This window comes from Lacerta agilis, chromosome 1, assembly GCF_009819535.1.
Source record: "Lacerta agilis isolate rLacAgi1 chromosome 1, rLacAgi1.pri, whole genome shotgun sequence".
NCBI classification, from domain to species: domain Eukaryota; kingdom Metazoa; phylum Chordata; class Lepidosauria; order Squamata; family Lacertidae; genus Lacerta; species Lacerta agilis.
This window is the reverse complement of record NC_046312.1, coordinates 97,732,189-97,746,737: the sequence shown is the minus strand read 5'-3', so window position 1 is coordinate 97,746,737 and position 14,549 is coordinate 97,732,189. Positions and strand designations below refer to the sequence as shown.

Genomic DNA, 14,549 nt, shown 5'->3' with positions numbered 1-14,549 from the left:
AAGAGGTGACCCAATTAAAGTACAGTACATGTAAATCAGTAGACAAATAGACATAAGCCCCTCCTTCCCAAAACTAATTTGAAAACCATGTGAGGTAAAGAGCAGGGCACAGTCTTTGAAATTGCTCTAGCTATTGGATGAAGGAGTTGTAGCTTTTTGTTTCTACTGCAATGAGCGTCCTGAAAATATTGGCTACTTGGTATCATGATGTGATAATGTACAATACTTACACTGCTAATGCAAAGGACCCAATAAAAGATGCTTTGAGCTGCTATTGGGAATGACTGCATGTGAAGAGGGAGGACTTTTGAGGCAGTGATTCTGACGTGAATGTTTCATCCACCATGTCTCAATATCCACATAAATACACCTAGCTGGCACCAAGGAAAATGATTGTTAGTGGCTACACACAAGTGCTGGAACTCCTTGATGTGGGAGACCCACCTCACCATCTCTGTGGGAGGGTCAGAAACTTATTTTGGAAGTTTTAGGTAATGAATGACTGTCTTTTAAGGTGGCATTAGTTGCTATGACTAAATGATTTTTTATTGTGTTTGTATTTTTTTTAAATCTATTTCCCCTGCTGTTTTGATATTTTATAGCTGCTTTGACATATTTATTGTTGCCAGACTTTTAGAAATTGTTAAATTACTGTCTAAACATGTGTTGTTATCTGCCTTTGGCTTGCTGAGGTATAAATTGATTAAATGAATATGTTATATCAATGGCAGGGGATGAGTGCTTTGCCTTTGTTAATGAAGTTATGTGAATAGTTTGTGTGACTACGATGTGAACAGTAAGAATTACAGACAAAACAAAAGTAGCTGTTGATGAATATTTGTGGGTATCCACTTCTGTATCTGAATCACACTTGATCCAGTGTTAAAGCAAAAAATGGATCACATACCAATTGAGAAATATATAGACATAAGTGTAAGGTTTTGAAAGAACATTTCAGATGCCAAATTATTTGCCGAAGCATAGCTCAAAGGAATAACAAAAGTTAGAGAACCCTGAAATAGTTTGTGCTGGGAGAATTTTTGTTCTAGCGGCTTCTCTGGGCAGCTCTTTAGGAAACACGTTTCTTTCAACTTTGAGTCATTTCAGAGCAAGCTTATTTTCCACTGAGGTCAATGGGACTAAGATGTCTATGTACAAGCCAACATTCACAAACTTAGTTGGTCTCTAAGGTGCTACTGGAAGGATTTTCTTTTTTATTATTTTGTTTTGACTATGGCAGACCAACACAGCTACCTACCTGTAACTGAAACACATACCGTTCAGTTTCAAAGTTTTTGCATCTTAAGTATATAGAAGGCTCAGATTCCGATTTGCTACTCTTTCCTCAATTGCGTTGACAATTATCCAAGTTAATGTAAAGGCTTCTGCAGTGCAAAAATGACACATAAGCTTCCTCTTACTATACCATGCAAGCTTCCTCAGAGGTGCCAGTGCAGTCCCAATGCTAGTATTATGTATAAGGAAGGCCTGTTATGTTATAGAACATCTTATCAGTTTAAAGAAACTCCCTTCAAACAACATCAACAGAAGTAATAGGAGACACAAATTGTATCTTTCTCTTCCGCGTCATTTTGGTGTGATTTTATTTCACCGGTGAAAGAAACAGAGAATATTTGTATAACAAAGAGTAGGCAAAGCTACATACAGATTTTTCATTCCAGCATCAAATGAGGCTTGTGGCTGAATCCTGAAAAGCTTGGTTATATGTGACCCAATGATGTGGCTGTGGTCATACATATTTCCTCAGACTATTTCCAGACTGCAGATGTGGTTGCCACATGGAAGTGGGTGAATGAGTCTGGTGGGGATTTATAATGGGTAGGTGGATGTGGATGATATCATGGGCCTCTATTCCTGCCATCCAGAGAGTACACAACCCTAGAAATATTTATTGTACACTCCCAAAATTGCTCTGAAACTTAACTCATGAGTAGGGGTAGACCAATCTATCAATTTCAGTTTCACATTATCCCATTTTTATATTCAGTTCTCCACATTAGATATTTGCAATTTTCCTCATTAAACTATAGTCATCTCTGTATGCAGTATTGACTAATATACATGATTTTTCAAGCAAGTTCTCCATACAAAATGCATTTTGGGGGTGTTATATTCACTGCATTTATATGCATTTTAATACACATTTCCCCCATACACCTGCATTTTTGTACTGGTTGGAGAACTATCACAAAATTCGGTACAAATTCTGCAGGACAAGTTCATTTCATTTTGTGTATTAGTACAAGGAATGTGGATTAGGCAGTTTATCATCAAAATGATTTTCTTGCCCATCCCTATTTGTGAGCTCCAGCACTTTGCTGCTCCAGGGATAAAGTTAAAATGAAACCCTTCCATGGAACACAGATTTTAGTAGGTGGAGAACCTGCTACGCTGTCCTCCTTTATAGCTGCTCACCTTAAATGAGGGGCTTCCCATAAGAGCATCAAGTCCAGATCTCAAAATTACACAACAGCATTATTATTACTCACAGATGCCACTAACCAAACACAATGCATACTCAGTAAACTGTTTGTAAGATGTGTGTTTGCATAACGAGTCGACAATTTCCATTGATTCCTATGGGATAATTTCTAATACATTCCTGACCATGGTACTGTATTTGAGCCCAAAATTATTGGGCAGGAGGGAATCTTCTGAAACCTTGCAAAAGGCATCAAGCAAAAAATGCTCTTATTTGTCTGATATCTCTCCCTCACCATGCTTTCTGGTGAAACAGCTGTCATGGACCAGCAAAACCCAAAAAGTAAGGCTTGTTTAAGTCTATCTGTTTACAATACCACACAGAGACTTTTTTTTTTGTATAACAAGTGTTTGGACAGTGGGACCTGTGTGTACTTATTGAATTTATTTCCCAACCTTCCTTCCAAAGGAGCCCAGGGTGGCAAACACATCCATAATTAAAACACAAAACAACTAAAGCAGTTAAAATAGTCTATAAAAAATTACAATAAAAAGCAATTTCAACTAAAACCATTATTTCATCCACTGAAAAGGCCATGGGACCACAGCGCTACTGTTAATCCTGGGAGAAAGGATTTTATTGGTGCCAATGGAAGATTCTCTGCTGAGATAAACAGCTTGTGGGGGACAATTTTTGGAGGGACTGGTGCTCAGGGGGAGGGGTTAATCCACAGATCATAGCCCCCATCTTGTTCAGGGCTCCCTGCTGCTATCATTGCTAAAAGAAGAAAACCATAGATGTGTTAAATTAAATCTCATATTTAATGTCACATGTGCTTGAGACAGAGTTAAATGAATTTTGTGGGCAATCTTGAACAATTATCACAACATGGCACGAGGACTATATCATTTTTACCTGTATCAACTTATGTTCCATGTTATGCTGCTGGTTAACACTGAAAGTACTGGTATTTTTTAACTCTGCTGTTGGCTCTCCTCTCACTGGAGGGTGTGCAAAGCCCAGCGTTTTTAATCTAGATGCCCAGCCGATTCGTTTGTTAATTACCTACACATGGGTCAGTTCTATTCTCCACTCCCAGAGTCGGGTTAGATTCTGCTCATGAACAATAAGCTAGTAACTTCAGAGGCCTGCTTAATCTTCAGTCACAGTATTAACCAGTAAATGGTTTTAGCCTTTGTTTTTCAAGGAAACATTTGTACATAAGTAGATGTATGCTGTGAGATTCACAATGTACTGTAAGAAAAGGGGGCACACATTGTGGATGTTTGTAACTAGTACTGCAAACAATATTTGTCTCTTTTTGAATATTGCGTATTTAATCGAAATGGTTACCAACATTTTAAATGTGAAAAAGAAAGACCACTGGAGTTAAACGCCTCCCTTCTGCAATGCCAGCAAAGCACTGGAGTGTTCCCAGGTATGAACTTAGTCCTGTCACAGCAAATGTAACTGTGCTGAACAGGCAGTAACCACTTGTTTTTACTGGCAAGGCTTAGCATATTAATGCTTTCTTTTACTAGCATGGGATACATTTCTCTGGAACAAATTAGTCAATGAGGCAGGTATCAGGTAACTATGACAAAGATGGCAACTGCCTCAAAGGTTTTTCCTGTAGTCCTCTTATTAATATTTTCTTAACACAGCATACGTTCTACTCTTCATGAATTTCAAATTATACCTCTGTAATATGTTGTTTTCCTCTTTCCTTTTCTGTTTCCCCTCTAATTTGTACATTACGCCCTTTTTGACGTTTCGTCCTGATGCTTCTTGATTAAAAACAAAAACAAAAAACCGACGCAGACTATGGCTTTTTCACAGACACAGAGGCCCCAGAGAAAATATCCCTCTGAGCCAATTGTAACTTGGACCTTGCACAAAACTATTAACTGGCTTTTGCTCTGAGAAAGGTGGCTATAGCGGGATTAAATGAGTCAGAAGACAGAACTCCTAGAGAAATCACTGCCAAGACATTTGCACTGCATTCATTTGCTCCTAATTTCTACTCAGAAGTTGCAAAGATCTTTTTATATCACAAACTTCCAAGTCAAAATCGCTTGGAATGTGCTTAGCCAATTTTCGTTTGTATTCATCAGAGCAATAAAGTCAATGGCTGATAAGAAATATATCCCCCCCCCAAAAAAATGTTCCTTGAAAAAGTGAGCTATCTACTGAATAGCTGAAAGTCTTTCTAAAATAGCATACATTTTCTTTCATTTTTGTTTTGCTCCTCTTCTTTTTATACACATATAAAAACAAGGAGCAGAAATCTTCTTGGAACAAGACAGAATCATAAAAGACTTCAAGGATCTCATCAAAAGTTAAACAGTACAAAATGCACATTTTTCATGAAGTATTAGCTTTTAGTGCATGCCTGGATCCAAGTATAATAGATTATCCCAAAGTGGGAAAGAATGTATGCTACAAAATTAGCAGAACTAAGAGCTCAGATCATCTCACAGAGCAACATGATCTCTAGACTTTCAGGGCACTGTTCTAGAAGGTAACTGGAAACACTATATAAAGTTGAAGGCATGGGAAAAGAAACAAATGTTAGTGAAAGTGTTGCTAAAAAGCAATAGTAAAAGATAAGAAGTTAGCAAATTAACTTGTAAAAAGCCCCATATCTGTATATATTTCAAAATTATGGATAAAGTCATGTGTTTATAATGAAAAGGATTGTGTGTGGAGGAGAAAATGTTCCAAAAATAAGCACAGAGTGGTAGCTCACACAATGCACCATGCCCTTATTGAGAACAATCTCTTAGAGACACAGTTAACTATTCAGACACTGGAAATTAAGGGGTGCAATCAGTGATGGTACTGCTGGATTAGAAGGGATGGGGATGGCACCACTAGCACTGGGATTCTAAGATGAAGATTTCAGTCTTTCGGTGATTGTTTTCTTCCCCTTCAATAACACCTCCATGCAAGATTATTATTTTTGCTAGGTGAGCAATCCTGAACATGGACTCTCGTATTTTGTCTTCTAGCCCATATATTTAAATCAATTGAAAACATAGGTGCCTTCCATTCTGTAAACAATATTACTTTGTTGTAAAATATTGTATTTTACAGTTGAATTGCTTTTAGGGCTGTGGCACCACACTGCCACAAACAGGCTCAGGAAATAGTGCAATAAAATGAACAAAAATTGAGACATCCTGCATTGTGACACCTGTTGTAATATGGATGCCTAACACTACTGATGCTTGGAAGGCAAGTAGAGGCTACTATTTTTAGTGACATTAACAGTTTCTGTTGTCTAGTAACGGATATCATAAAAAAGAATGAAAAGCTAGCCAGTGACAGCAGTTCCACACATTAGTGTAATCAAGTGATATCTACAGTCATCACAAGATAGCGTGTCAAGCCACTGTAAAGGAGACAGAGAACCTATAGGTTAAAGTACCCAGAAGACAGGAAGTCTGAGTCTTTTATAGGATCAGAGCAAAAAATAATAATACTTGCCTCAGGACAGCACTAAATCTATAAGAGGCATTGAATTGTGTGGAAAGCTGAGTAAAATATGATTTACTGAAAAATCTTCAGACAGCTAGAAAATTTGTCATTCTTTTTTCTTTCTATTTTTTTGGCAATATCTACCTTTCTTCCACTCTTTCATGATTTAAAAGTGACATTACTACATTAGTTTTAGTTTCCAGTTTATGGAAATGACACTTTTATAAACTAGACACCTAGTCCTCTTAGGGACATATTAAAGGACTGGGACATAATTTATCCTGCTGACGTAAGACTCCTAGTCTATACAGAAAAAGGCAGCCTCACCTCCACCAACCTTACACCCAAAATCTACCACAGTACAGCATGGCCATTTTGTTCCTCGTACTATTTCTGACTTTTCTCCATATAGCCATTTCTCCCCTAGATCAAGTGATATGTTACAGAATACACTGGGGAATTTCAAAAAGATCCCTAGGTACAAATCAGAGACAGAGTTCTTCAGTGGAAAGATTTCAAATCAGAAAAATATAATGTAATATGGATGGACAGCATAATTTGTCTGGAGTCCTCTACAGCATAATCAGATTAAGGCTCCAATCATAGATAACTCAATTTACCTTGGAGTAAGCCCCACTGTATTCAGAAGCACTTACTCGAGTAGACATGCTTAGGATTGGACAGTTCAACTGTTAATCCAGTCATGTTGAAACTTGATTAATATGTTCTTTTTCATCTTCTCATATGAACACTTTGTTTAAGAATTATCTATAAATATCTCCTGGGGGAAAGGGCCATATATTTTTCTTTGGATATTTATAGTGGAGGTATACTGCATTTTAAAAACCTGATGGTTTGGGCGTCTGACTTTTGCTTCTGCAAAAGTAATTTCTCCCAATTCCACCATCAAATACCCACTTCCTTCTGAAGTCCCCAGAGCCCTTGGAAAATCTGGTCTGCAGGGCCTCTGGGACTGGGGGATGAAGTGATAGTTGGCAAAAAGTAATCTCTCCCTTTATATCAACAGGATCCTCTGCTCAAACAAAAACTTTCCATGGACATAATACGACCTTCTGGCTGCAGAATGCCAAGTTTGGATCCATGTCAATTTATATATTTACAATGCATTTTATAATCAGATAAATGTTTCTACCTTGTACTTTCAGAGACAGTTTGTGTTAAAAGTAAAAAGAGAATGTTGAAAATGATTAAATAATTGCTAATTCAAATTTGTAATGCCAAATAATAGTGATGAGGGTTTCTTGGAAATGGTGAGTCTCACCATTAACAGGTCTTCCTGCTGGCACACACTATTGACAGCATTGCTGCCCATGAGACAGATCTTTTGACACCACTGCTTCATATGATGGAAGTGCAGCATTTGATAATATAATACAAGTCTTTTAGCATCAGACTTTCAGAATTGTGGTGATGTTATGCTAGACGTTCTGAGATTGAGACTCAGGATGAAGACAGACACTGACTTTTGAAAGAGGTGAAAGTGGTTTGAAAGTGGCTTCACTTTTCCTGCTGCATACACATATTTCTTTGTACCATTGTCACAGCTGGTCAGACAGCTTCTGCAGGTTTATGAAACAATACTTCAAAACCTATTTACCAGAGGTAACTGTACATATAACAAGCAGTAATACCTTTTTCAAGCCACCTTCAATTCTCTTATACACTATTGTCTGTTCCCAGCCTAAAAGACACAAAAGTTAAGCACTCCAAATTGCCTATAACATTTTCTTTTGCGGGGGGTGGAGGGATGGGAGAGGAAACTGAGATTTAATTTTTCCCATGTTTAAAGGTGATACAAAAGAATACTTATATAAGCTCTCATCTTCTGCTCCGTATGACGTGATTAGTTCAGAGCACAGTAGATAAAATATTTGACTACCGCCACAGGAGATAACAAAAGGAAATACTTAAGGTACCATAATAATCTTAGCCCCCTTTTTTCAGGTCACTGTAATCTACCCAAAGATAACTAATTGCACAAAGTAAACATTCCTCTCCAACCACAAAAGGAACCCATTACACAAACATATAATTCACAGTCATTTTTAGTGGGCTGTAAACAGTTTGGAATGAGCATAAAATGGGACAAAAATCAAAGTGAGCATTTTGAAATGAAAAAGGGTTTGCTACAAAAGGTCAGTCCCTCTGCTTGGCAAACTATGCAGAAAAGCCTGGGAAAATGTTGAACACACAAGCAGTAAGGGGATTTTAAAGCCAACAGCCTCCTTGTTTCTTTAAACAGACATCGGAACCTATAACTGGATGCTGTCAAACAAATGACAGCAAAAAAATAGAACAGCTGCTAAGAAGGAAAGTTGAGAGATAAAAGTTTTTAAAGCTAGGGACCTTCTCTGAAGTGGACTAAAGGTCTTACTTAAATCTTTATACAGCGTTACAGATCTCAGGATGACTTTTTGGCACGGAGTCAAATATGCAATTTTGTATATAATTCCTGCCATAGCATCTTGTGCTTGAGAAAGGAAATCAGCAGTGTAGCAATGTCCAATGATTAATAAATCTTTCATGCCTGGAACATAGACACCAAAGATTTGGGAATAGAAGACAACATGGAGTGTCATTAGCTTTCATTAGAGGGATCCCAAGTTAAATGAAATGGTATCATTCCTTTGCACCAGTCTAAACCAGATCAACAACAATAATTTGTATGGGACCCCAAAGACTGTGCAGAGCAATAAGTATGTTTATTCAGAAGAAAGCACCACTGAGTTGAAATTATACAATTGTAGCCTTCTACTACTAAAGCATTCAGTGTGAGAATATGACATGTCTGGAGGTAAGTATCCGCATAAGCAAAGTCTACATGGAATCTCTATGTTCAGATACCAGTCATTGGAGATCAACACCAGGAGAGAGTTGCTGCCTTTGAGCCCTGCTTGTGGAACTGCAGAGGCACCTGATTGGTCACTGCATAATTATATGGTCCCTACATGGCTCACAGCTGAACTCAATTAATAATTAACATGGAAAAATATATAAATATAAATATAAATATAAATATAAATATAAATATAAATAAATATAAATATTTGAATTTACACTCTGAGTCACTACAATACACCAACTTTATTGACCTATAGCCACAAGGCCACATTTCAATACTACAAAACATGTGCAGAATTACTTTTCTGCACTCTTTTTAGTAACCCATGAATGTTGACTTCCATGGGATCATAAACCATGCCAGTACAGCATTCCTGATCCCATGGAAGCCTACACACATCACAATCTATGTGCATAGACTTCCCATTTGCAGATGTCTGTGCTCTATGCATGGACATGTAAGGTGGTACCAGGGAACCCATGTGATGTTGTGGGGGAAGCCATCAGGTACTCCTGCCCTCTTGTGCTCATGGCACCCCTTTTGTCTGATGAATTCATAGAGTGGCTAAATACTTAAAGGTACAAGTAATCCAAGTTGTTAACTGAGTTAACTGGAAGACCATTACAGCAGATTCCTGAACTGAAACCCTGAGTATGCAGATACATTTATTGACCAGACTGATTTGAAATTACTGGCTAATAAATTTTAAGTCCTTTACCTAATTTTATTTTATTATGCCCAATATGACTTTTGGCTTATATTACACAAATAGAAATATGTTGTCATCTCAATAATATGCAGCCACAGCGGACAGGCAATTCATTATCACCCTTAGCTCTTGACTTAACACTTTCCCTATATAAGTTATAGTTGCATCCAGAACACAGAATATTTCATGCTAGATTGGACACTGGTTTAGCCGAATAAACTTGCAAAAGCCAGACCCACAAACACGTTCAGCCAAATTATTGGAATTTAAACTGATTCAATGCCATTGAATGCTATGCCTGCCTGAGGCTTTCTGTTGCTTGCTCACATGACAGCATTTGATATATAAACAATGCTCCCACTGATCACTAAGTGTTACAAGAACCTCCACAAAGCAATAGCGGAATTACACCATTCCACTGTTAAATGGAAACAAATGCACAAACAAAAACTGGTGCGACTGCCTTGAAATATGTTTAAATTATTTGGCCCTCCTCATTCTAAGGTTAGATTTCTAAGGGAGGCTCTTCATAAAAATAATGCTTCAGCTTAAATGAAATGTGTTGAAGTTTCTGGGTACAGTTGTAGTGTGTAGATGGGGCAGAGATGTGTGCAGATTCTGCGTGGAGCATTTAGGCCATCTCACTAAGACTATGGAAGTAAACATACAGTTTTTATTAAATATGCCTTTCCCATAATTGGTACATAAGTATTTCCCATGACTCTGCAGTTGAATAACTTGGCTAAAGGCAGATCTGGCCATTAGGAGGAGGGCTTCAAATCTGTTGAGTCCCAGCCATGCCGGGAGACTTGGCACCTCCACATGCTGCTTCCTAATACCAACCCGAGTCTAAAATGTCATCAGAAGCTTTCATAAACATTGGATTTAGCTTCACATAAATTACTGCTGTCCTGTGCTAGTTTATGCCAGAATTTAGGGAAAACAACGCATTGAGTAAACAGAATGGAAATGAATGCAAAGGAATCATAATCCAAGTCCATGATGATAGAAAATTGTATACGAATTCCAAAGTCATAAATACAGTGATAAAATGTTGTTGTTGTTTTTTAAATCACATGCCACTGAGATTGGTTAATATTAACATCTCTACTAGCACAAGCCATATGCTGGTTACAGGTTACAGTTAGTAAAAGCAAGTTTAATATGAACTTTCTTAATTCATACTTCCTGAGCCAATAAGCAAACCAAAGCAGTTATCCTTTGAATTTCACACTTTTCTGAATTTTTTGATGCATTTCTCCAACGAAAAAGTGCACACAAAGGGGCATGTATTAGTGAAAGTAACATACAAAAACTGCTTTACACGATGGAGAAAATGACTTTTAAAAAGTGTACATTAGGAGAAATTGCGATAAATGCACATATTAGGAGAAAGGCAAATGAAAATGTATAATGAAATTGTTTGTGCACTTTTTAAAGAAAATTATTTGGGAGAACTGAACTTAAGGTTGAGAAAGCTTGCAATAACCTTGAAAGGTAGCCTATCATTATCTCCATATTTTCTCTGTACAATGTAAAGATTAGAGATGAAGCCATAGCTCAATGGTAATGTATATACTTTGCATAAAAAGCTTCCGAGTTCCATTACCAGCATCTCAGAATATCTCAGTTAGCAGGGTTAGAAAAAAACTTCTGCCAGTCATTGTAGACAATTCTGGGCAAGGTCTCCATATGCATGAAGGACAAGGGTCATGTCCTTAAATAAAATGCTATTGACAAATGACTTTGTTCCCATCCAGCCACTTTTCTCACACAGAACTGCAAGCACCTCTAAATAAATTGTTTTAATAGTTTAATCCACAAAGCAGCTATTCTGAAGTATGTGGCATTTAATATGCCTAACGTGATATCACATGGCCTGCAAACCTAAGGCAGTATTCCAGCAGCTAATTCTTTACGAGTATAAGCAACAAGTCGTTAATGTTAGCATTCTCGCACTAAAATATGGTTAGTCCTTTTGTAATTAACCGGGGTGAGTGACGTGGAAGTGGGGAACTAGTATCTTAAGAGCTCCAAAATAGGTGACAGTATTTTAAAAATATTTGGCACAGTATGAAACACAGAAATAAGCCTATTCAGAAAATTGTGAAAATGCATGTGATTTCCTACATTTAAATAATTGGCATCCACATTTTCTTTCCATATTCTGTGTCTCTTTAGCTACTCACACCTACAAGGGACTAGGACAAGAATGGGGAACCTGTGGTCCTTCAAATGTTACTGAACTACATCTTTCATCATCTCTGACCGTGCTGGCTAAGGTCGATAGGAACTCGAGTTCAACAACCTGTGGAAGACCATAGTGTCCTCATCCCTAGATTAAGCATTCCAACCAGGAAAAACACCACTACCAAAGCCTCTTTTTTCAGTGGTTAGATATGCAGAAATCAATAGGTGAAGCTGTTAATGGCATGAAGTTAAATAATCACCTGCTAATTGCCGTGGATCAAAATGCTCATAAAAGAACAACTCCAGGAGCCAGTTTTTTTTTTAAAAAACCAACATCAAATCTTAAAGAAATCTTTCTTCAAATACATAGCCTCCAAAAGCTACACTACTTATTCCTAACACTGATAATTCTTTTGATATCCTGGTAATGTTGTATACAACAAAGTTATCCTATTCATGCAAGGACTTCCACTTGTACAACAGGCCCACCATTGTTGTTCAGTCGTTCAGTCGTGTCCGACTCTTCGTGACCCCATGGACCAGAGCATGCCAGGCATGCCCACCATACAACCCTTCCAATCTGCTATGGAGGGTTGAGGGAGCCCCCAGAATAGAAGGCATGGGAGAAGATCAGGGCAAGAAGTTCCACTGCATGAGTGGAAGTTTTAAGCTTCATTGATACAGCCTCTAATGTTTTTCTTTCGTACATGTAAAAGATGGATTTCCAGGTTAAATGGTACACCAATTACTGCATCTGTCATAAAAGTGCCAGATACTTATTAGATTTAAGGAGTATTTTACTTTGTGATTAAGCTTATGGGTGCGATTCTATTGATTTCAGAGTCTCAATACAGACTGGATGTCCTTATTTCAAAAACACATGGGTACATGTGATTATCCTGAAAATGTTAAACATTTACAAATGATGCAAACAAATCCTTGCAGTTCTCGACAATTTAATTTTTTTTAAGGGGGGGGACCCATCTTCCATTGAAAATCACTTGGAAAGGCAAGGCTGAAGAATATATGGTTGCAGAAAGGAGGAGGAAAGAAAGGAACAAAAGAAATGAAAGATTCATTGTAGCAGGCAAATAATATGGGTTTGAGCTGTGCCAGTAATCAAGAACAAATATACCCAAATTGCAATAGGCCTACTATAGTGACTTACAACAACAGATAGTCTTGTGGCACCTTGAAAACTAGCAAATTAATTACGGCATAAGATTTTGTGGACTGCAGTTCACTTCATCAGAAAGTTTAACCCATAATATAGGGTTTTAAAAAAAGTTTTTAAGGTACCACAGTTCTGTTTTTATAGCAACAGTGGACTAACATGGCTACTTCCGTGGAAATTATTACTAGTGGCATATATTTTGCAGGACTGGAGCAATGCTGGGGACTCCTCAGAGGAGAGGAAAAGGTGCCAGTGTATCTCCGCTGTGAGAAAGACATGGAAACTAAATGATAGAAAGAAAGATGGAATGTTATGCAGCTACAGTTGTACTAAAGCATAATTTTTAACTCTTGAGCATCCCTGATGAGCAAGCTGGAGATATTAATTTAGAGCCTCAGTTGTAAATACAGTTTATGGAATGGGGGAAAGAATGTTGACTGTCAAACTACCCACCTCGATCTTCAACAGCTTTGATGCACGTCTTTACAAACTTAGGGACTGTGGAGCCATCAAGTTCACACACTTTGTGCAACGGGGAACCGAAAACTTGATCTAGTAAAGACAAAGATGGGGGGGGTTTTAAAATAGTAGCATAGGCCGTAACACAAAATAAGCTTTCCTGATGTAAGTAAAGAGGTTAGTAGCGGAAAAGTGGTAAACTTTATTTTGCCATTTAAGTAGTCTTTATGAAGATTTAGCTTAACAGAAATCAGACAAGGGAACAGCAAACTATCATTTCCCTCATTTTACTTGTCCTGAATCATGGCATCTTTGTTTTTGCTCAACATTGGGAATGCATAAGGACCTAAGCCAATGAATCTTAGTTGTATGAATATAACACTAAAATCAAGGGCACACCCCATTAGGTTGGTGTAGTGTAGCAGAACCATAAAGCCGCCCTCCTGACACTACCCTCACTATAGCTTATGTTGCTGGCACTAGCATGGCCAGGGCTGCATGGATGCTTGCGTGGAAGTGCCAGATTGTGATCGCAGCTCCAATGTCACCACTTCCCCACCACCCAGGAAACTCTCAAAACAGTTGGTGGTCCCACCATACCAGCCACTACGGAATGTTACATATTACCTCTAGGAGGAGAGACAGAATGCCTCTAGACACCAGCATTTTCAGTGATGGCTGCTTGTGGAATGTTCTCTCCAGGCAAAGATGCCCCTGTTCACCAAAGCATTTTGCTCATTGTCAGTTATGGGGCTCATTGTCAGTTAAGTGCATTTAAAATGCACTTAAAATGTTATATTTGCATTATACAAATGTGACACTTAGATGGCGATGGTGAGCTTATGGCAAATTCAATATATTTTTCAAAACGTTTTTTTTTAAAGCATTTTCACAGCATTTTTATACATGTCTCAATTCCATCATGGTGATTTCCAAGCCAGTATTGGTGATCATCCTTTAGTAGGATGGGGTAGGATTTGTCTTTATGTTATTGCAGGGCAGGATGAGTAGAAAAATGAAAAATAAGCAAATAAATAAACCTGGTACTGTAAAATCCCCTAAGCATGTGCACTGGCTTATGGAAGAGCATATGTGAAGTTTTGTGCAGTCTTTTAGTCAGCATATCACATTGTTACACGGATTACATAGATGTGTGTTAAAATAATACTCTAAAGCAGGCAAGGTGAGCTTGCAGCCCCAATCTGGCCCGCTAACCCATATTTAACTACTT

General features: G+C 37.9%; 1 protein-coding gene across 2 annotated transcripts in view; it reads right to left on the bottom strand.

The window, feature by feature from the left end:
- ARHGAP15 (Rho GTPase activating protein 15) overlaps positions 1-14,549 on the bottom strand; it is a 365,517-nt gene that overhangs the window by 132,186 nt on the left and 218,782 nt on the right. For both annotated transcript variants that reach the window (XM_033164256.1, XM_033164265.1), the window contains one exon: positions 13,313-13,411. In XM_033164256.1, coding sequence (XP_033020147.1) covers positions 13,313-13,411 — 99 coding nt within the window. The remainder of the gene's footprint in view (positions 1-13,312; positions 13,412-14,549) is intronic.